Raw genomic sequence first — 24822 nt, 5'->3', positions numbered from 1 at the left:
ATGAAGTAAAATGAATTCCGTTACCAACCCGTGCACAAGAAATACACAACTGCAGACCAACAAAACGAAGAGGGTGCCCGGTGCCCTTGGTACGTGAGTGCGTGTAAAAATACGTACCTTGCTGAGTCGAAGTTATCCCTATTTGAAATAGATTACACCTCTGTTCTATGGTGCATATTGTCCACTTTGCCGGCTACTTGGCAGAGTTCCTGTTTAAGACAAACTTTCCTGCTGACACGAGGTTGCACAAGTTTTTTAAAGCTGCAAGCATGCTGTACCCTCCCCTACATTAAGGTAAGTTGAATAGAGTTCTTTCTTTACAGATTGCATTCACTCGTGTATTTATTGTGCAGTTGTGTATTTCTTGTGCACGGGTTGGTAACAGAATTCATTTTACTTCACTGCTGGGAGTGACGCCATATCCCATTGTGTCTCACCCAAGGGAAAGGCTGGTACGTAGTTAGGCAATGGACTATGGCACGTGATAAATTGTATTAGGTTATAAAAACAAAATTACTTCTGGGGGACAGCGGGTGGGTTCTTAACTTTCACAGTGAACACATCTCTCCTCTATAAGACCAATGGCTTTGTCACTAACCTACCCTAACCAATCCAGACCAATGGAGGTGTCACAGGGGATACTAGATGCCTAGGACCACTTCGCGGTTTCTAACCTGGGGGCTTATGCCCCCAGACCCCCTTTGCTTGGTCCAGACCAATGGCTTTGTCACTAAACTACCCTAACCAATCCAGACCAATGGAGGTGTCATGCGGGATACTAGAGGCCTAGGGCCGCTTCGCGGCTTCTAACCTGCTTGATCCAGACCAAGGGTCTAACCAATCCAAACCAATGGCTTTGTCACGAGATTTGTAAATTCAAAAGTAGCGCTGCTGCACTAGGACTGGTTCTTTATATTAACAGTTGGCAGCTCTTTCCACCGCACGATCAAGCCCTTCACAAGACGCGGGCGAGAGAGAAACAAATGACAGTGCAATCACCCCCATATGCGTGCGATGGAAAATGTTAAGTTGTTCTGAATTTTTGCCACAATGATATATGGTATGAAAAACCAAGGCACAGATTAAAAGTAGAGAGTCTGAAATCATCTTTTCTAAAGAGAGCACTTTGCTTATCGAAATACACTCCCTTTATGCATGTGCTAACGAGAGAGCTGTATTATGTAGAAGATTTGCGCCTGAAGTTTTTGGTTATAGCCACTCCGGCATATAAGGACCTCATGAATCACCTTCAGCAAAAGGACAACATATGGGAGGAGCTCTACTTTAGTAAAGCAGTGACTAACCAGGAGTGGACCTACGGAGGTTGCGAAACATACCCCTAATATCTAAAGTTGAATTCAGACATTTCTTAGAGGGAGGTCAGTTTACTGCATGCCGGGGCGGGATAAACGGAGTGGGACGGTATGTTTGTCATGGAAATGAGGGTGGGGCGACTGCGGTTGCCATGAAGGTAAATCTTCTGGAGTCTTGCTTGGAGCTGCCAAACCTCTCACTTCTGAATTAGATCATGTCGCAAGTAGTTCAGTGCGAGTGGCATTCTATTTCTGTTTTGTGGCCGTTAGTAAGTTTGCGATCACTCCCATTACAGTGGAAAAAAAGAATGTGAAAAAAGACCAATTCGTGTCCCATTTGCGATCACTCTAAAATTATCAGCAGCCTGTCAGGGTTTTCCGTCAATGCAGCAAGGGGACTTCTAATTAGGGCGTACTCTACACAAGAATGTGATAAGGATTCTCCCAACCCGTCCCTTCTCTCTTGAATGTTTTTTGAGGTAATATTAGTTTTTAACACACTAATTATTCCAGCTGTAGACATCCATCATTCATGTAGCATTTGTTGTTATGTTACCTGCGTGCTTACTTACGACATGGAGGTCACTGAGATGAAGAAAGGCAAGCCTTATGCTTTATATAATGGATACTCTTATTGAAATTTATGGAAAAGTGAGCGATGTTTCGTGACACAGGTTATTTTCACCGCTGGATTTACGGTGCACCGACACACATAGGTCTCATGGCGACAATGAGATAGGAAAGGGCTTGGAGTGGGAAGGAAGCGGCTGTGGCTTTAAGGTGAAAACAGGAAACCACGTAAAAACATCTTCAGGGCTACCGACAATGGGATTCAAACCCACTATTTTCCGAATGCATTATCATCTTTTCGCACTATACTATCATTTTTCAACATTTTAATCTAAACATTTTCTTAACATTAAGTTCTGGAATCTATTACATTTAATCCAAGCATACAGACAAAAATTATAATTTTATTTATATAGGTGAAAGTAGGCTGAGTGGCCATGCGTTTTAACGTGCTACAGCTATGGAGCTGAACTCTGCATTCGGGAAACGCGTGAGTTCGAAACCCACCGTAGGCTGTTCTCGGAATAGTTTTCTGTGGTTTAATATTTTCACTTTCAGGCAAGTACCGGTACAGTTCCTATCCATAAGCAAAAGCTGAGTCCTCCCACCCCCTTACCCAATTTCATTCACCATAACACATTTCATCTTCATTAGCTCCTCAACTGAAGTTGGTGCCAGGAAGGGCATCTGGCCGTAGAAACATGCTGTATAAATTCATCTCATCTCATCCCGACCCGGTATCAAGAAACAAGACTGAGAGGTAGACATACATACAGACAGAAGAAGGTAGGCTAATTGTACTTTGAGCAGCTGTTTACTTAACGTGTCAATATGAATATTTGAACATTTTGAGCATTATGTAAGCATTACCTCCTCTGCGAACCATGTGACCTTGCCGCGGTGGGGAGGCTTGCGTGTCCCAATGATGCAGATAGCCGAGCCGCAGGTGCAACCATATCGGATGGTTATCTGTTGAGAGACCAGACTAACGAATGGTGCAGCCTTTTGGTAGTTGCAAGAGCGGCAGTCTAGATGATTGATTCGGCCTTGTAATAATACTCAACATGGCTTAGCTGTGTTGATACTGCTACACGGCTGAAAGTAGCGGGAAACTACAGCCGTAACTAACTCCCGAGGACATGCAGCTCTCTCTGTACAAATGATGTACTGATGATGGCTTCCTCCCGGGTAAAATATTCCGGAGGTAAACTAGTCCCCCAATCGGATCTCCGGGTGGGGACTACACAAGAGGGGGCGATCATCAGGAAGATGGATACTGACATTCTGCGAGTCGGAGCGTGGAATGTTAGAAGTTTGAATCGTTGTGGTAGGTTAGAGAATCTGAAAAGGGAGATGGATAGGCTAAAGTTAGATGTAGTTGGTATAAGTGAAGTACGTTGGCAGGAAGAACAAGATTTTTGGTCAGGCGACTACCGAATTATCAACACAAAATCAAACAGAGGAAATGCAGGAGTTGGTTTAATAATGAATAAGAAAATATGGCAGCGCGTAAGCTACTACGACCAGCATAATGAAAGAATTATTGTCGTCAAGATAGACACCAAACCAATGCCCACCACAATAGTGCAGGTCCAAATGCCTACTAGTTCAGTGGATGATGAAGAAATCGAAAAAATATATGAGGAGATAGAAGATTTAATACAATATGTAAAGGTGATGAGAATCTAATTGTGATGGGAGACTGGAATGCAGTGGTAGGCCAAGGAAGAGAAGGTAATACAGTAGGAGAATTTGGATTGCGACAAAGGAACAAAAGAGGAAGTCGGCTGGTTGAATTCTGCACTGATCATAATTAGGCCTTGCCAATACTTGGTTCAAACACCACAAACGACGGCTGTATACGTGGACGAGACCTGGAGACACTGGAAGGTATCAAATAGACTTCATTATGATTAGGCAGAGATTCAGAAACCAGGTGTTGGATTGCAAAACTTTCCCAGGAGCAGATGTGGACTCTGACCACAACTTGTTGGTCATGAAATGCCATCTGAAGTTGAAGAAATTGAAGAAAGGAAAGAATGCAAGAAGATGGGAAAGAAAAGAAAAGAGTGTGAGGGATTGTTTCAAGGAACATGTTGCACAAGGACTAAATGAAAAGGCTGAAGGAAACACTATAGAGGAAGAGTGGAGAGTCATGAAAAATGAAGTCAGTAGGGCTGCTGACGAAATGTTAGGAAGGAAGAAAAGATCAACTACGAATCAGTGGATAACTCAGGAGATAGTAGACCTGATTGATGAACAACGAAAATACAAGAATGCTAGAAATGAAGAGGGCAGAAAAGAATACAGGCGATTAAAGAATCAAGTGGATAGAAAGTGCAAGGCAGCTAAGGAAGAATGGCTGAAGGAGAAGTGCAAGGATGTCGAAGGCTGTATGGTCCTGCGAAAGGTAGATGCTGCATACAGGAAAATAAAGGAAACCTTTGGAGAAAGGAAACCTAGGTGTATGAATATTAAGAGCTCAGATGGAAAGCCACTTCTAGGGAAAGAAGACAAAGCTGAAAGATGGCAGGAGCATATCCAACAGTTGTATCAAGGTAAAGATGTAGATAATTTAGTTCTGGAACATGAAGAGGCTGTTGATGCTGATGAAATGGGAGACCCAATTTTGAGGTCAGAGTTTGACAGAGCTGTAAGTGATCTCAATAGGAACAAGGCACCTGGAATTGATGACATTCCCTCTGAATTACTGACTGCCTTAGGAGAAACCAGCATTGCAAGGTTATTTCATTTAGTGTGCAAGATGTACGAGACGGGAGAAGTCCCATCTGATTTTCGGAAGAATGTTGTTATACCTATTCCCAAGAAAGCCAGTGCTGACAGGTGTGAAAACTACCGCACCATTAGTTTAGTATCTCATGCCTGCAAAGTTTTAACATGTATTATTTACAGAAGAATGGAAAAACAAGTTGAAGCTGAGTTCGGAGAAGATCAATTTGGCTTCAGAAGAAATGTAGGAACACGTGAAGCAATCCTGACTTTACGTCTGATCTTAGAGGATCGAATCAAGAAAGACAAGCCCACGTACATGGCATTCGTAGATCTAAAAAAGGCATTCGATAATGTTGATTGGACCACGCTATTTATGAAGATGATAAGGATCAGATACCGAGAACGAAGAATTATCTACAATCTGTATAAAAATCAGTCTGCAGTGATAAGAATCGAGGGCTTTGAAAAAGAAGGAGCAATCCAGAAAGGAGTGAGGCAAGGTTGCAGTTTGTCCGCTCTCCTTTTCAATGTTTACATAGAACAGGCAGTAAAGGAAATCAAAGAGGAATTTGGAAACGGAATCACAGTCCAAGGAGAGGAAGTCAAAACCTTGAGATTTGCCGATGATATTGTTATTTTATCTGAGACTGCAGAAGATCTCGAGAAGTTGCTGAATGGTATGGATGAAGTCTTGGGTAAGGAGTACAAGATGAAAATAATTAAGTCCAAAACAAAAGTAATGGAGTGCAGTCGAAGGAAGGCAGGTGATGTAGGAAATATTAGATTAGGAAATGAAGTCTTAAAGGAAGTAGATGAATATTGTTACTTGGGTAGTAAAATAACTAACGATGGCAGAAGTAAGGAGGACATAAAATGCAGACTAGCACAAGCAAGGAAGAGCTTTCTTAAGAAAAGAAATTTGCTCACTTCAAACATTGATATCGGAATTAGAAAAATGTTTTTGAAGACTTTCATGTGGAGCGTGGCTTTGTATGGAAATGAAACATGGACGATAACTAGCTCAGAAAGAAAGAGAATAGAAGCTTTTGAAATGTGGTGTTACAGAAGAAGAGATACTGAATCGAATTGGTGAGAGGAGATCGATTTGGATAAATTTGACGAGAAGAAGAGATAGAATGATAGGACACATCTTAAGACACCCAGGACTTGTTCAGTTGGTTTTTGAAGGAAGTGTAGGTGGTAAGAAAGGTAGGGGTAGACCAAGGTATGAATATGACAAGCAGATTAGAGCAGATGTAGGATGCAATAGTTACGTAGAAATGAAAAGGTTAGCACAGGATAGGGTGGCATAGAGGGCTGCATCAAACCAGTCTATGGACTGATGACTCAAATATATATATGTAAACATTAATTTAATGTAAGTTATCTTAAATTTGAGATGAGCTACAATTTCTTCAAAAAGGTAGCACTGTCGAAGAAGAAAAGTGTTACAGCAAAATCCTTTGTTTTGATATCTTAAAGTGTAAAATCAAATTTTTTTTTGCTAGTTGCTTTATGTCGCACCGACACGGATAGGTCTTATGGCGATGTTGGGACAGGGAAGGCCTAGGAGTGGGAAGGAAGCGGCCGTGGCCTTAGTTAAGGTACAGCCCCAGCATTTGCCTGGTGTGAAAATGGGAAACCACGGAAAACCATTCAGGGCTGCCGACAGTGGGGTTCCAATCTACTATCTCCCGAACTGGACACTGGCCGCGCTTAAGCGGCTGCAGCTATCAAGCTCAGTTCAATGGTTTTAATACGCCTATCTTTTGTCCTACTTCTTAAAACTCATTTATAAAATAAATACAAAATTTTAATCCACCTTCTCAATTAAAAAAAAAAAAAAATTGTATTTATTTCATGTGTAATCTTAACTCAATACGGAACCAACTATGAAGTTTATAACCTTGAATAAAACTCATTCAACTGCCTTTACACCCAGAACCATCTGGTAACTCTAAATAAAAGGTTTATTTGAGTTCTGTTTATTCTCCGTCAGTCCCAATATTAAGGCATCAGTCTCAAACCGTAAAGATAAGTAATTTAATTAATTCAACATACGATTTGTAAGAATCCTAGTATGTAGTTTCGCCAGTTACTTGAGGAAAATCTTCCTGTACAAGTCCTTCAGTAAGGAATTCCCTCACAGCAACCTGACTGGATGTCACTGATAAGAGTGATCGCAAATGGGACAATGTTTAACCTTTAAAAGTTAAAAACTTCATCACTGATCCGTATTGAAATGATAGTTACAATGCTAAAAAGGGAAAAATGTTCCACCTTTTCAATACAATAACACTGTTGCAGGAATCAATGTAGCAACATATTTAATAATTAAAGTAATTATTTATTAGTGCTCAAGAACCTCTACATGAACTTGTATTTTTGATTCAAGAAAAGTGTCATAAGTGTTACAATTGTGTTGACTTCTTGATATTTTTGTGTAGGCTGATGATGATATGGACAGATGTCAAAACCGGTCCCTTAATAAATTAAATATGTTGCTACATTGATTCGTGCAACAGTGTTATTGTAGTATTGAAAAGGTGGAACATTTTCCTCTTTTTAGCATTGTAAATGTTTAACCTGTCAAAAATAATTTAGTCCTGTATTCTACCCGAGTGATCGCAAATGGGACAACACCGTCTGGCCAGGTAGTCTACAACAGATCACAGCAGTCAGAATGAACGAGGGAACAAGTGAGCCGGAAGCAAGAAGAGAAAGGAATGCTGGAATGTGGCAATATCGTGAAATAGCACTCCCCCCCTCCAGTCCTAGCTGTCAGAATTCAACTTTAGTTATTAGAAGTATAAGACATTTAGCAATAGGTTCTCAGTCCACTGGTTTCATAGGGAACTACGCTTAACGAAGTGTTTTCATGTTCCATGCAGCAACAGTATATGCAGAAAATGTGGTGAAGTCTGTGAAAAGTACCATGTTTTGAGGTGCAAATTGAGGACGGAATTTTAACAAAATTTTGTACGGAGGTTTGACTGTTTAGTTTTGTATTTTATGTATGGCTATTTGCTGCAATAAGTATATTTTTATTCATCTAGCAACTCAAAAGACATATGAACGAAATATTTTCCAGCCAACCTAGAATAACTGCGGTCTTTAATAAAGAAAATGTTTCCACCAAATAAAAGGGCTGCTTTGTGTTTTATGATAATAGCACAATGTGGGAAAAATCTTACCTCTACTGAGCTGCTATGAGGCCTTTTCAATACAATCTTATGACTGCTCTTCTCACTGGCATTTGTACATGAATTAGATCTACTTTTGTCCAACTGTTCAGAAGTGCTAATGGGTTTCTTGTGGCTTTCATCGTTAAGACAATTACCATTCCTTATGTCATCCCTTTTTATTTTCTTTATTTGAATATTATCCAGATCATTAGACTTAACTGACACGATACTGGTCAGTTTTATCTTTTTCCGTTCAAAATTGATAGCATCAGGTGGTGGCTTTAAGCGATCCCCACTACTACGAAGGTCTTGGTTACGCGATGTAGAAGCATCGTTGAAACCAATTGTAACATTTGAGCTGCAAATGGTAAATAATATATTGAAAACAACACATTAAAGTAAAGTAAAGTAATTATAGTAATTTAGTTAACTTAATACCACCGACACAGTGTTTTAGAGAAGAAATGAACTAGGTATATTAAGCACCAAAAACTACTAACCTTTTTTCAACAGGCTTCTCTTTTTCCCTCAATTTTTCCTGTTTACTTCTTAGCTTTGTTAAAAGTTTACCTCGGCGATTGTCTTTATACGTCCTCTGAGGTAAAGGAACGCCGACTCGGTGAAATACTTCCACCAATTCATCCTTGCTCATAGTATGGATATTCCTTAGCTGCACACATCTCTGCAAAGCGAAATAATAGAAGTTTTAGAACACTTTAATGCAAAGACTGTACTCAATTAGCCACCAGATAAGACACTCTGCATGAAGTGCAATAGGGCCTACATTCATCCACGAAAAAATGTAAATAGTAACTAAATCCCACTACTGTCACCATAACCCAGTTGCTCTAAAGCAACACGAATTTTATCGAAATTACCAGCAGTGTTGCTTTCAAACAACATTTCCTAATTTCTGTACATAATGTAAATAAATGTTTGTCAACACATCAGAGCATACATGTCCATTTGATGTAAGAAATATCCTTTGAAAATGCAGGCGACTGTCAATTAAAGATTTAAAAAATATATTTCACAATAACTTGTTCTCCCTAAGTAAACGTCTATAATCATTCATTAACTGTTCCCTTTACCATAATATATATATGGTATTACATCGGGAACGTTCTGCCTCAGTCAATAAACAATGAGTGAGGTTATGTGACCAAGAACAACTATTTCAGGGACGCACAGGACAATATTATGAGAAAGAGATACACATATTTATTACTCACTAATTCTAACAATTCTATCAGGCCTTCTTTCGTTAACAACTGAGGCTGCAAAAAGTAAAATTCTGTACGATCACTTTTATCGGAAGACGCCATGTGTGAAAGATGTTTGGCGCTGAAGCTACAGCGGTTTACTCTCCTTGCAACATCTGATCCTGATCTGTGTGGTGTGGCTGAACGAGTAAATGTGTAAGTGCGCACCAAATGACATGATGCGCGCAGGTATTTACTTGTTTTCTGACTAGTGCTGACATCTTTCAGGAATGGTAAAAATACAGATAGTAACATCTCAAGTCAAATCCGCACTTACGCCTTTATGTTATGACATAATCGTCTGGAGTGAAAAATTGTGTAATTTTTACCAAGTAGCTCACCGAAGATGTACGGGAGAGATTATTTAATTGGGTGTATACAATATCGTCGACGGTGAAATAATAGGTAGGTCGCATTCTTTTAAATCAAGGTATTTGAAAATAATTAGTCAGTTGTTATTTGGGTGGACAAAAGGTAATTCACTGTTGAACAGCGCTTGTGACGTATCTGCTTGGAAATGTTGATTTCATGTATAAACAGTATGTAAGCATGTGGTTTTTGTTGAAGGTGATTACAGCATGAATTACGGAACTTGAGATTTTATTTACATGCGGCGGGAACAAGTGGTGCGCCATTCCGTCACCTTTTCTAATGTTTTGGCTTTGTGCCAGTTCATGTTTCAAGTAAGTACTATACGTACCTGCATATTGAATGTTTTGGTGGCAGGTGAATATCCAGTTATTGCTCTTTAATTCGAATAATGTTATGATGTGAAACATAATCTCGTTATGATTTTGGCATTGTTGGAGGAATGCCTAGTATTTTGTTTTGGACGTCGGTTAATTTCTGTTTGTTTACGTTTGTGCATAGGGAATTTTGGAAAATCGTGTGATAATCGGTGATTTACTAAGGATTTAGAAATGTCAGTGAACAACGTACTTGTTTATTTAATTTTTTAACTCTTAATGGCTTTTCATTTTGATGCAGGTAATGCCTAAACCAGCATGCCTGCGAGCTGTTAAGTCATGTTTTCAGTGCGACTTGTCACCGTGGATTATTACACGACTCCTCCCATATCTGGATTAGACAGTGGTTATTCTGAATTCCGTGGAGCACAAGTAAAACAAGTTCCAGTTGTCAGAGTATTTGGTGCCTCAAGTACAGGTAGGCACATGATTTTCATTAATATGCTTGAATATAGTTCAGTTATGAAATAGCAATTAACTAACTAGCTTCGCTGCTGGGCTCTATGAAGGTTTATTCCTGGTAAAGTGTGTTTGAATTATACTTTGCTTGTTAGCAGGTCTATACCAATAACTCCTTTGTTTGTTTTCATGAGAGACTTGGCTGTGCGGTTGGGGGTGCTCAACTGCGTAAAACTTCAGTCGTACTCACACAAGTTTTATAAGGAGGTGATATAGAATAAAGCATGCAAAACTTACGTGGAATTCCTTTTACAGAAGACTTGTGGCCATGGCCAGGGACCCACCAACCTACCCCAAAAAGTACATTTACTTTTATAACCTAACGAACAGTAGCGCACATCATTTTCCATTGTTGGAATGGCTACATGCATTGCTGTCATTGGACGTCATAAAATGCGTTGTTACGTCATTGCCATTAGTGATTAGAAGCACATAGCGTTGCCAACCCACAAAGGAGAAAAGCACGGCCTTCTCCAGGGCCTACCCTAACCAGTGCAGACCAGTGGTGTTTCCTCAGGTAACTAGAGGCATAAGGCCACTTCGGGGCTATAACCTGGGGGCTTATGCACCCAGACCCCCTTTGCTTTTCCTCATATCACTGGTTTTGTCCAGATCCTACCCCAGCCTATCCAGACCAATGGACTTGTGCAGCTCCTACCCTAACCAATCCAGACCATTGGTCTTGTCCAGGTCTTATCCTAACCAGTAAAGACCAATGGTGTTTCGTCAGGTAACGATAGAAATTCAGTATGACTTCCTATACTTTTATAGCATGATAAGGATGTGAATATGTTAGAAATCTTAAGTGAAATACCATGTAGAGGAGAGATGTGTTCACTGCAACAGCCATGAACCCACCCACTGTCCCCCAGATGTAATTTTGCTTTTATAACCTAATGCAATTTACCACTGCCATTGTCCATCGCCTAACTATGTACCAGCATTTCCATTGGGTGAGACACAATGGGATATGACGTCATTCCCAGCAATGAAGTTGAATTCTGTTACCACCCCGTGCACAAGAAATACTCCAGGGTAGGATAGTGACAGAGCCATTGGTCTGGATTAAGCAAAGGGGGTCTGGGGGCCTAAGCCCCTAGGTTAGAAGCCGCGAAGTGGCCCTAGGCCGCTAGTATCCCGCGTGACACCTCCATTCGTCTGGGTAGGTTAGTGACAAAACAATTGGTCTGGATACGTTAGGGTAGGTTAGTGACAAAGCCATTGGTCTGGATCAAGGAAAGGGGGTTTGGGGGCGCAAGCCCCCAGGTTAGAAGCCGCAAAACGGCCCTAGGCCTCTAGTATCCCGTGTGACACCTCCATTGGTCTGGATACATTAGGGTAGGTTAGTGACAAAGTTGTGTATTTCTTGTGCGTAGGGTGGTATCGGATTTCATTTAACTTCATTGCTGGGAGTGACGTCAAATCCCATTGTGTCTCACCGAATGGAAATGCTGGTACATAGTTAGGCGATGGACAGTGGCCCTTGATAAATTGCATTAGGTTATAAAAGCGAAAGAACTTCTGGGGGACAGTGGGTGGATTCTTGGTTGTCGTAGTGAACACATCTCTCCTCTACAAGGTATTTCACTTAAGATTTCTAATATATTTACATCCTTATCATGCTATAAAAGTATAGGAGATGAACAGTTGGCAGCCCTGTCCACCGCACAATCATGACCATCGCGAGAAGTGAGTGAGAGAGAAACAAATGACAGTGAAATCGCATCTTGATGCGTGCGCTGGAAGATGGTAAGTTTTACTGAACTTTTGCCCCTGGGGTAGTCCAGCTCCTACCCTAACCAATCCAAACCAATGAATGGTCTTGTCCAGGCCCTACCCTAACCAGTGCAGACTAATGGTGTTATCTCAGGTAACTAGAGGCCTATGCTCACTGATGGTCTAGTTCCTTAGTAGAGTGATTGGTAGCATTGTGCTTCGCTCGATCATGTCGTCTGTGAGTCATCTGCGAGAAATAAACATAGGACAGTCATATACCACGCGTAGATATTGGCGATGGAAGCGGTAACCATGGTACTAACGTTGCGTGAGCACTACTGAAGTTTTAATCTCAACTGTGAGCTTTCATTCGGGAGATAGTGAGTTGAGCCCCACTTTCGGCAGCAGTGAATATGGTTTTCCGTGGTTTCCCATTTTCACTCCAGGCAAATGCGTACTTTAATTAAGGTCACGGCTGTTTCCTTCCCTGTCTTAGCCCTTTCCTATTTCATCATCTCCTTAAGAGCTATCAGTATTGGTGTGACATAAAACCAACTGTAAAAAATTCTTTTCAAGATGTAGGGTAGAGGCTATACACCTGTTAGGAAGTTTTAGAGATTGGCAGTTCATCAGTGCATATATATTATCATTTTATGATAATTGTTTTTACATCTACAGTAGGCAGTCTAGTTTGAACACACTTCACCATCATCCTGTGCTTTTTTGGAGTAGAGAGACTGATTCGAGGTAAGTTAGTAACAATAAAGAGGGTTGTGCATGTTTATGCAAGGAGGTAATCTTCATGTTAACCATCTTTTGCTCTGTGTTATCATTGATTTTGACCTTTTGGTCCACCATAAAGTGTGATCTCTCTCACATTGTCCAGTGCACAAAATACACATGCGATTCTGCTCGGTAGAGTGAAATCCTACACTGCAGATTTTATGGTGGAATCCATGATCTGCCATTGTAGCTAAGTTACAAGACAATGGGCTTATAGAGTCTCCTTGTAAGACAACCTTACCCTGTGGGTGGGGGCGGTAGAATAACTTAGTATCCTCTACCTGTTACACCTGTTATATGAGGCGACTAAATGGGTCCTCATGGGCTATAATCTTGGGAGCATAGGTTAGCATCCACGGGGTCCTTAGCTGAGTCCTGGCATTGCTTCCACATACTTTTGTCAGGCTTCTCACTTTCATCAATCCTATCCAATCTCCCTTGGTCAACTCTTGTTCTTTTCTGATCCCGATGGTACTATGTTAGGTCTAGGGAGTCTTTCATTTTCACTCCCTTCGTGGCCTTTGTCTTTCTTTGGCCAATGCCTTCATTTTTGAATTGTTAGATCCCTTTCATTTTTTTGCTCTGTTTAGTGTTGAGATTGATAGTCTAGTTTTACTTCATCTTAAAACAACCACCACCACCACTTGTGAGGCACCTATTGTTTGTTTAATGGGCCTGGATATTTGCAGGTTGCCATTCACTTGATTTCTTGCCAGTGTGTTCCTCACTATGACTTTCTTAACCGAAGACTAGTGTGCTGTACACCATTACAGGACACACACCTTCGCCACTGCAGGGCTAAGGGTAAGTCCCAAACGAAGTGTAAGCATAGGTCTGCTCATAAAACCAGGATCATCCATAAAACTAAAAATATTGGCTATAAAAACGAAAATAAATGCAGTAGGAATGTACTTCCAGTCAGAACTAGAAGAGAAGAACAGTATCTTCTAGATGCCATATACTTGGTCTTAATAGGCGAAGAAGCAAGAAACTCATAATACCCGATTTTCTCGGGCACGGGGGCTGGGTGTATGTGTCGTCTTCATCATAATTTCATCCTCATCGCGACGCAGGTCGCCTACGGGAGTCAAATCAAAGGACCTGCACCTGGCGAGCCGAACATGTCTTCGGACACTCCGGGCACTAAAAGCCATACGCCATTTTATTTCCATCACCATACTGGCATAGGCCTAATACACAAGGCATCCGCTGTACCTAAGTGTATAATTTACTGAAAAGAGGTTCGTGTTTTAAAGATGTGCATATTACCGGGAAGCCTGTTTTTAAATTTTTCGTGATTTTTACGTTAAAATCTAGACCTTCCATTTTGGGATTGAGTTAAATTTCATTTAACTATTTCTCATTTGATGGTGTTCAGAAAAGGTGGTAAGACAGTCAAGGACAACGCCATAACATTAAAAAATAAAACACTAGATATAGTCAAGAAATTCAAATACTTAGGTATCACGTTCAAAACGAGCATGACATCCTTCAATAACCTCGGTATAGACAGAACGACAGCAGCAATCAGAGCCATTTACAATATCAAGAATCTATCTATGTTATCCCTTAACACAGCGATGACTTTATTCAAGACCTCAATAACTCCAGTTGTCACATACAGAATCAAAATAATAACGGACAACCTGACAATCGGTGACTTGGAGAGGATAGAAAGAATCAAAGCCAGATTCTTCAAAAAGGCCCTAGGAGTAGGTAAACTGGCACCCTCCAGACTTGTTTATGTACTGGCACGGGAAACCTATTTAGTTGAAGATCTGTGACTCGATCTACCATTGCCATCTACTGGTCCATTCCAAGAGCTTCAGAAAAAACTTGTTAAGAAATGCATGGAAATAGACCCCGAATTCTAGGGCAGTGACACCATGATCGATCATACCTGGACCGAACAACTTCAAGAACCAAGACATGTCATAGCAAGATATGCGATACATGGCTTCCTCCACAAAATATGTGCAAAGACAAAATTCTACAATCCAACAGAGACTGTGTTTGTACACTGTGTAAGAAAGAGTGCGACCACTACCATCTGCTAAAGTGCAAAAATAGACAAAAAAAAAACAAACAGAATACAGCAAAATGTTAACTAACACAACAAGATTATCATACATAACCTCAAGTACTGAGATTTGATTTCCATATCATCTGCATGCACATCAAGTTATATTTTACTTGTAGCAACGGCAAATATTCTGCCAGTAACATTTTTCGTGAATATTCTCTTCTGTTCTTAAAGTCCGACACTCTAGAGTCCAACAATGATAAAGGTGTTTTAATTTATTCCACCTATTCAATACTTATGAGGTTTATAACATGTAATACTCTAGAGTCCGTTTAAAACAAATTATAAGCAATGTACCGGTACTGTCAGTAGCGGCGATTGGGGGGGGGGGGTAGTTGCCCCCCACTTTCTGGAGAACATATTATATTTTTGTTTAATTATGAACAAAATTATTGGTGGAAATACGCACAAAATGTCATTTGTCACGGTTAACAGATTTGTTTAGCGCCACAGCAAGTAGTGGAGACTTAGCACATGGTGTGAGAAAGGGTAGCAAGGGTATATATGTATATATTTTTTTTGCCAAGGTCATGAACACAGGTATGATTCACCCGCTTCCCACACAAATTCGTCAGTGTGGCATTCTCTTCACTGACTGTTAGTTTCTTCGTGTGTAGTCAAATATTAAATGATTTTAATTGTATAATTACGCCGTACTTCTATTTAATTGTAATAAATGCGTAAGGTTGTTCCTTTGGTGAAAGTTTTATTGAATCAAAAACAACTTAAATTGGTAAACTGTACCTCTCTGTCAAAATTTGCTCAGAGATCATTTTGTAGCTTTTTTTCTTCCGTTTGATGTATATAACTCCCCCCCGGCCACCTTAACCCCTCAAACCCGGGTACTGTGTTTGTTGTCTGTATATTTTTTGCCTCCGCACTTTTAATCCCCATTCGCCGCTACTGGGTACTGTAGATGGTACAAACGTGTGCCAGACTATGTCATCAGTACGGACCATAATTAAATTCATAACTTAACAAAAACATCACTTTCATTTCATATAAAGTATGGAAGGGCTCTTCTCCATTAAAGGACTATACAGTAAAATATATGTACAGTAGAACGCCGCTTAACCGAACTTCACATCATTGAAACCCGGCTTAACCGAAATGCTCCGGCAAAATTGTATTTTAATATTTTGTTTTTACCCTCTCGTTCTTAGCCGTCGATATTAGTAAATCCCTTGCTATATGTGATGAGAGCTACTAGGCAAACCCTATTTTTATATTATGTCTTATGCCAGAATGCATGTGTAGCATAATACAAAACAGTTCTTTACCCTCTTTTCCTCGAAATTTCTGAAGTGCTACTCTGCGAGCACGTGCCCCATTGATGCGAAGAGGTGATAGTCAGATAGCGCCAGGTTGGGGGAGTATGGTGGGTGCGGAAGGAAGTCCCATCCAAGCAATTTCAAGGTGTTTTTCACTGGTTTTGCTGTGTGAGATGGCGCATTGTCGTGTAACAAAATCGCTTTGCCATGTTCTCTGGCCCATTCCGGTCGTCTTTCAATCAATGCGTGATTTAAATGAATCGTTTGTTGGCGATAGCGTTGTGCATTAACAGTTCATAATACACAATACCGCTCTGGTCCCACCAGACACAGAGCATGGTCTTCTTGCCGAAGCGATTTGGCCTTGGTGTAGAAGGACCGGGTTCGGCAGGTGACAGCCACGATTTTTTCCACTTTGGCTTTTCAAAATAAATCCATTTTCATCACCCATCACAATTCGGTACAGAAATTATTTTCTTTCATGGTGTTGCTGCAGCATTTCATAAGTGACTTTGCAATTTTCCATTTGCCGTTCATTCAAATCATGTGGGACCCATTTACCGAGTTTATTGATTTTTCCCATTGCTCGTAAACGTCTGTTGATTGTTTCTTGTGACACATTTAATGCTTATGCTAATTGCTGTTGAGTTTGAGTTGGGTCATCATCCAGTAACGCCTGCAATTGCTCGTCTTCGCACTTTTGTGGTCTACCAGAGCGCACAGTCTTTCACATTGAAATCAGCATGTTTAAATTGTCGAAACCATGTCTCACATGTTCTAATCGATGGAGCGTTTCACCGTATGTTTCTACCAGCAAACGATGACTTTCCGCAGCCTTTTTCTTTTGATTAAATAACAAAAGCAATGCATGCCGCAAATGTTCTTTTTCAGGTACAAACGTCGACATGATCACTGAACAATACAACACAGATGCTGGTGTTTGGCGGACTCATTGTGTTAGTAGATAAATGTCAGATGAACAGACTGACATACGTGTCAAATTCATACACTGCATGCTGTTCGCTGGCGCCATCTCTTAGTGAAACCGGAAAAGACTTATGCATACTCCTCGTACTTCATGTTAAACATTCTTTCAGCCATTATCAGGCTTAGGGGCACCTGGAGGGCCAGAATTCTGTCCTGAAAAGGAATTCTGTAAAGTGCCAGTAAATCTAGTGATATGGGCCTGATCGTTTAAATCCCAGCTTTGTTGTCTTAAGAGTGTGTTAAAAAAAAAAAAGCCAACATTGGGATTTAAATGTGCAAAGTATCTCAGCACAATTGGGGATATGAAATTTTACATAAATGAAGCTTTTTTTTTTTTTTTTCACCAGCACACTCCTCTTTGATACTAATTAGCATGATCTTTTCACTTTTCACTTGCTTTACACTAGGATTTTACACTTGATGAATTGCTTGCTTGATTACAGCTCTGAAATACTGACTCATAGTTTCATCATCAATAATTATTCTTCGAAGAACGGATTGTTTGCTGGATCTATTGAAGATCAGAGCAAATGTTATTGTTGCTTTTGCTCACCTCTCAGAAATATTGGTATGAAATCCACAGGGGTCTCTCCTTGTCTTAAATTTGTTGGAATCTTCTGTGGCTGATTCTCTATCTCATACTAACATTTCCATTTTTATTGTGTATGTTGCAGGACAGAAAACATGTCTGCATATTCATGGGGTGTTTCCATACATCTATGTCCCATTTGATGGAAGTGTAGATCACAACAGGTTTATGTACCAGTTGGCTTCAAGCATTGATAAAGCTATTAACATAAGTCTTGGACAAGCCAGTGCAACAGCTCAGCATGTGTACAAAATCTGCTTGGTCTCTGGAATGTAAGTTTATTCTTGTGTTCTGTTTATTTCTTCAGTGTCTTTCAAGATCTTTACCTCTTATCTTAGTAGTTGGGTATATTGACTCTCAAATATTTATTGGTGACATATTGTCATTGCTGGCCCTGTGGTGTAGGGGTAGCGTGCCTGCCTCTTATCCGGAGGCCGCGGGTTCGATTCCCGGCTAGGTCAGGGATTTTTACCTGGACCTGAGGGCTGGTTCGCGGTCCATTCAGCCTACGTGATTAGAATTGAGGAGCTATCTGACGGTGAGATAGCGGCCCCGGTCTAGAAAGCCAAGAATAACGGCCGAGGGGATTTGTGGTGCTGACCACATGGCACCTCGTAATCTGCAGGCCTTCGGGCTGAGCAGCGGTCGCTTTGTAGGCCAAGGCCCTTCAAGGGCTGTAGTGCCATGGGGTTTGGTTTGGACATATTGTCATTGCATCTAGAAAAACCACTATGAGAAATTTTCAGTTTAGAACTCTAGATTGAAAGATTCTATCTTCTAAGGTTCGATATTGTGTGTTATATCAAACAATTACTGTTGTTGATGCATGTGCTGCAGGTCATCGCATAATGGTCTTTTTAGGAGCAACAACGATATTGAAGAGTGATATCAGCTGAAAAAATTAAATGATTTGCTTTGCTATTTGTATTTTTAGTATTTGATTTTGTTGGAGAGAATTCCTGTAAATTAGAATAGGCCTATATGATCCTGTATTTTCGATTTCAGAGTGATTTGTGCAGGACAAAGATACAAAATAGATGCAGCAGGTTTTAAGATAGATCAGTTTTTGAACATCAGCGAGTAACACAGTACGTTTTGAATGTTAATAAACATATTTTTCTTTGAATAATAAACTAGGGCATATCTGGTCTGGATATATAAAAATCAAGTCACCTTACCAGAATGAGTCTTGAATGTTTCATGGGAAGAAGATTCTATTACTTTTCCAGAGTTCTGTAGGTCTTGAGAATTCTCTTCTTAGGGATATCATTATTGCTGTCTTCAAGGATTCATAAGTACTGTATACCAGGAGTATCACCTAAAACTATCCCTGTGGATATTTCCGAGTGCTTTCACAGAATGGAAGTACAAGCTGAGTCTGACAAATGCTATCCATACTGAGCCTCCTACAATGATAAGAAAGTGGTTGAATGTTTTTTAATTTTTTAGTTGAACTGTGTTCTTTGATTAAGAAAATAAGATTAAGAATCACAAGGGTGTTTTCTCTTGTGCAGTGAAGCACCCACTATTGGTATTTGATGACTGTTCCTATTTTATCCTCTCTTTTCTCCCCTCTGCCCCATAGCAACATCCTTTTTAATCCTCTAATTTACATGAACAAAAACTTGTCATTAGCTCCATGAATCACTCTTTGTTGTTTTTCACGATGCCTTCATGGCCCGTACTTATATGTCCTCATGCTGTGTCAAGAAGATAAGGTGAAATTCTTTACGTTTTGCAGAGAACTTTGCCCTGCGCCTTCAGGAGAAAATCTTGACTGTTCACGAGGAAGACTTTGCCAAGAGTGAAGTTTGAATTTAACCGTTAATAATAGAAGTGGAAGTAGTATGTTCATTCGTCACCAGATGGCTCACCAGACGCAGTACAGCGCTACCATTCAAAGCGGAAGCTGATGGCACCATCAGAATCAATCTGAGAGGGAGTCACATAACAGGTGTAGATACATTTTGAAAATGTGACACTAACACAAGCCTGAAATGAAACATCTGGTGATGAGGAACGTACCAATTCGGAAAACACCAAAACGAAATCACAGTCGTGAAGGGACAGGGAAGGGAACTACCTACGTAAATCCTTAATAGCTGGCAACCACGTCTTTGAAAGTAGGAAAGATCACATTATGAAGATAAAGTTGGAGTTAAAGAGGACAAATTGGGGCACATATTCATTTATAGGAACAGGAATTAGGGATTGGAATAACTTACCAAGGATGATGTTCAATAAATTTCCGATTTCTTTGAAATCATTTAAGAAAAGGGTAGGAAAACAACAGATAGGGAATCTGCCACCTGGGCGACTGCCCTAAATGCAGATCAGTATTGATTGATTGATTGATTACTTAATTGATAGCCAGTGTCCCTGTCAAAATTGTTATTTCTACGTATTTCCACAGCTTCCTACATACTGGTAATCCTGGTCCTGTAGTGTCTAGTAGTGTGGGTAAGAGTTCGAGCATCTTGGAACACATCATGACCCGAGGATAGGGCATGCTCAGCTATTGCTGATTTGTCTGGCTGGTTGAGACGAATATTTCGTTCATGTTCCCTGATTTATAGTTAAAAATTTCATTGTTCCGTATTGAAGAATATCGCAATTAAAATTGAAATAATTGATAAGGAGATTCCACCTATTCAATACCAATGAATAAGAAATGTAGTGAATTACATTCTCATTTAATAATAATTAGAAATGGTACCGGTTTCGACCCTAGTCCAGGTCATCATCAGCCGATTAAGAAAAATGAAAACGATGCATAGGATCAGTAGAAGAGGCGATATGAAAAGGAAATGAACGGGGGTAGACACTGTAAAACTTAGAAGAAGTAAAATACAAGTCATTCAAAAGAAAAACAGCGCGCAATTCTCTTAGCGGCAGCAAGGCACACGCAGCGCTAGGCAAAGTCCCACAATGATTATGAATAGCGGAGAACTGTTCAAAGCCAGTTATTTAAACACTGTCAGGCATAAAGTCACATCACAATCGAACACATACGAAGGTCCATATTCGTGTAGGAGTTGAAGACGAGCAGATTCATTGAAGCAACTTGCCAACTCCCGGTGATCAGCGCAACACATTCAATATCAGGCACTGTGGTTTCAAACGCCAAAGTAAAATGGAGAATAGCTTGACGATCCAGTTATTTTCCTTGGTTGCGGGAAAGTAAGTATATAGATAAATATAATACAATTCAATACAATTGAGTAAGTAATTGTGCTCCTATAGAATTCTTAGAACAGTTGACGTGAAAAAACAATTGTGAAGAGAAAAAAATAAATAGTAAAAAGCGCAATACCGGAAACAAATGAAAACGTATATGCACAGTGCGCAATTTTTAAAACGTAAAAAATTCAGGTCTAGATTGAAGTAGTCGAAATCGGCGTAAGGCAGGAGTTGAGTATGGATGAGAAAAATCGAAATGAAGGTGGAAATGTTTTTTTTTTTTTTTTTTGAGAAAAGATAGAATAAATTAATAGAGGAGGAGGAATAGTGGAAAAAAGAGAAGATTGAAAGAAATTGAAGATTAAATAGTGTTGAGGAAGGATAATAATAATAATTTCTCCAACTTCCTCTTTTGGGGCAGATATGTCGACGACACTTTAGTAATTTTAAATGAAGAATCAACCAACGCAGCCTCTACACTTATTCATCTCAACAACTTAGACCCTAACATTAAATTCACCCTTGAATCAGAACACAACCAAACTCTCAACTTTCTAGACTTAACTATCACTAGACATCCTTCTTCTTTATATTACAAAATATTCAGAAAACCAACCCAAACAGCAACCACAATACGACAAGATTCTTCGCACCCTCAAACACATAAACGTGCTACCTATAACAGCTTAATTTTTCTCGCCTTCAACACCCCTGTGTCTAAAAAAGATTTAAATATTTAATTGAACACCATCCGTAACATTGCCAAACTCAATGGCTTTAATAACTCCTTCATAAACTGCATCATCAACAAATTCAAACACCGTCCTAAAACCACTTCATCTAAAGACACAACAAAACCAACTGCATTTTCCACTTTCACTTTCACTCAAGATGCTTATAAAATCTATATATATAAAGTAAGAGTTTTGTCTGTACATTGCTCAGAATTTGAAAAGAATGGTATTTCTGTATCGGTCATATCCATAGTAACAAGAAAATGTACTTTTTACTTTTCCGTAATTTCTGTCTGTATGTATGTACACGCATCACGAGAAAACGGCTGAAGAGAATTTAATGAAAATTGGTATGATAAGTCGGGGGATAAGCCGCTACAATCTAGGCTATAAATAATTTTATTCACACCGAGGGAAATGGTAGTTTAGGGGAAGGCCTTAAATTTAATTCTCGAATATTTATATTATTAGCGGTCCTATCGATAAATATAATATCATTTCCAATCAATTATGCCATATACATTTTTACCGTACCGGCTCTGATAACACAGATATTAATGAATTTGTAGTTTTGTTGCTAAGTCCATATCAACGCCTAACCACGAGAAAATGGGTTAACAGAATTTAATGAAAACCGCTATATAGAGTTGGGGAATAAGAAACTACAGTCTAGGCTGTAAATAATTTTATTCGCCCGAGATGGAATGGTAGTTTAGGGGAAGGAGCCTAAAATTTAATTTTTAAATACCGGTACCTATGTTATTGGTGCTATCGAAAAGTACTACATAACAGAAGTTATAGACAATACAATTTCTGATCATTTATGTTTCACTGTACCGACTACGATAAGAGTGGTATTTCAGAAGGTCTACAATATCGAAAGCGCATAACACTGATCAACAATAACTTTACATTGACCATTGTTTGTTACTGTTCAACAATAACTTTACATTGACCATTGTTTGTTGTGATGTTCTTCGTTTCTTATGGTCCCGCTCAACTCCGATAGATGGGATTACTACTGCATACCGAGTATAACAGCCCGACTGAACATAGGCGGGAAATAGTTGGGGAGTTGGAAAACATTCTTCTTTAGCATGCCATTCCTCTGGTTCATGTAGCTTCCGTGGCTCAGACGGCAGTGCGTCGGCCTCTCACCGCTGGTAACCGCGGTTCAAATCCCGGTCACTCCATATGAGGTTTGTGCTGGACAAAGTGGAGGCGGGACATGTTTTTCTCCGGATACTCCGCTTTTCCGTGTCATCTTTCATTCCAGCAACACTCTCCATTCTCATTTCATAGCATTAATATATCACTGGGCGTGGCGATCCCATCGTTCTAACAGCCTATATATATGCTTCATTTATTACATCCCTGACCCAGTCAATGACTGGAAAACAGGTTGTAGGTTTTCATTTTCATTTTCCTCTGGTTCATGCATTTTCTGATACTGCAGGTACGTAACACACTGGTTCATCATAGTATTCCAGTTATTAGATCCCTACTCTGACGCGCTGTTTTGAATGAGCTGTATGCACACTTACGGCAGAGACTCAGTAGTAGTAGTAGTATGACCTGGTCTAGAATTACTATTTAAGCCTATTTCAAATTATAGCACCACAATTCACTAAATAACTCAAAAGTCAAACCTGAAAAGAGCCGTTTCTTAAGAAAAGCTTCTTCCTCTTCACTTTTATTAAATTCTACATTCATTTAATTCCAAATTAGCAGTGAAGAGGGGGCTTCTCCTCTGGCTTGGAGGAAAAAAATGCCTCCAAATCAGATAGGTTTTTCGGTTGCCATTGTAGTGAATTGAGATTTTCCGAATCATCGGGTACTCCTCAGAAACAGATTAGTAAAAAGACATAGTTTTTGCCCTGAGACTCTCCACTATTCGCCTCCCCCCCACCTCCCCCCGCACCGCAGAAAAAAGACGAAGAGTGTTCACGGATCAGAACTCTCTGCGACTTGGTCATTTCAGCTCTGGAATTCCAGCATAGTACTATTCGTTAAAAGTGAGAAAGTGTGTGGTCTTTCATTTGATGGAGGATTTCGTATGAAAGCATTGCTCTTAATCGCGCCATTCCTACTGACGTCATTGCAATGACCTATGTTCATTTCAGTTGGAAAAACCACTAAGACAGTCTTTCTGAGGATGTAAAATGGCTGGTGGAGAGTGAGTGTCTGCCATTATAATGAAAACTCCCCAACCTGGTGGTGACTGATGGTAGGCAAGCGGGCGTATCATTACAATGAAAATTCCCTAATACAGTCTCCATATGAGAAAAGACGTTTGGTGACTTTCCCATCGCGTTTCTAGGGTAACATTAAGAGCTATGCAATTTAATACAATCTTGCTCACAACTTGTACACTACCTAGCCCAGAATTCTGTACACAATGTAGAATTCCGTAGCGAAGCACGGGTACATCAGCTAGTAACTAATATTTTTAAAAAACACAATATGAAAATTTCTTTCAGAACAAACAATAGAAATTTGGATATTTTACACAACTCTAAATCACTAAATAAATCTAATGCTTTTTCTAAATCTGGAGTGTACAGATTCTAATGCAACAACTGCAATTCCTCCTACATCGGATAAACTGGCCGCAACTTCAATATCAGATACTCCGAACATATCAACGCCATTAAATACAATAGATTCTCCGCCATAGGACAACACATACAAGACTCCAAGCATAGTTTCAGCAATATTGAAAAAGACATGAAAATACTTATAAACAAAGGTCCCCTCTTAAACACTACTGAAAATTGCTTTATCCACCTTGATCAGTACTTCAACCCAATTTTCAACTTAAACGACATTTCTGAAAAACCAAATATTCTTTACGACTTCCTAATTCTTCTTCTCAAAAAATTCTAAATTTCAAAACCCCAATTCTATTTTCCATGCCTTACAAAGTTCCTACCCACATTTTCTACCTCCAATAACCCACCCTAAGCTACCCCTCCTTCATCTCCCTACCTTATCCTTCCTCAACACCATTTAATCTTCAATTTCTTTCACTCTTCTCTTTTTTCCACTATTCCTCTTCCTCTATTAATTTATTCTATTTCTCAAAAAAAAAAAAAAAAAACATTTCCACCTTCATTTCGATTTTTCTCATCCATACTCAACTCCTGCCTTACGCCGATTTCGACTACTTCAATCTAGACCTGAATTTTTTACGTTTTAAAAATTGCGCACT

At 39.7% G+C, this 24822-nt stretch overlaps 2 protein-coding genes across 2 annotated transcripts in view; one reads left to right on the top strand and one right to left on the bottom strand.

Annotated features, from left to right (window-relative positions):
- The window catches only part of LOC136858561 (ashwin), a 49852-nt gene extending 40634 nt beyond the window's left edge, over positions 1–9218 (bottom strand). The window contains exons 1-3 of the mRNA XM_067138191.2: positions 9034–9218; positions 8302–8483; positions 7811–8159 (exon numbers count right to left, since the gene is read on the bottom strand). Of these exons, the coding sequence (XP_066994292.1) occupies positions 7811–8159; positions 8302–8483; positions 9034–9126 (624 nt within the window). The 5' untranslated portion in view covers positions 9127–9218. The remainder of the gene's footprint in view (positions 1–7810; positions 8160–8301; positions 8484–9033) is intronic.
- Positions 9219–9627: 409 nt separating this feature from the next.
- Positions 9628–24822, top strand: part of PolZ1 (DNA polymerase zeta catalytic subunit) — a 409350-nt gene continuing 394155 nt past the window's right edge. Inside the window, exons 1-3 of the mRNA XM_067138984.2 lie at positions 9628–9746; positions 10051–10227; positions 17783–17969. Of these exons, the coding sequence (XP_066995085.2) occupies positions 10089–10227; positions 17783–17969 (326 nt within the window). The 5' untranslated portion in view covers positions 9628–9746; positions 10051–10088. The remainder of the gene's footprint in view (positions 9747–10050; positions 10228–17782; positions 17970–24822) is intronic.

Source organism: Anabrus simplex, chromosome 1, assembly GCF_040414725.1.
Source record: "Anabrus simplex isolate iqAnaSimp1 chromosome 1, ASM4041472v1, whole genome shotgun sequence".
In the NCBI taxonomy this organism is placed as follows: Eukaryota; Metazoa; Arthropoda; class Insecta; order Orthoptera; family Tettigoniidae; genus Anabrus; species Anabrus simplex.
This window is presented reverse-complemented; position numbering and strand designations above follow the sequence as displayed.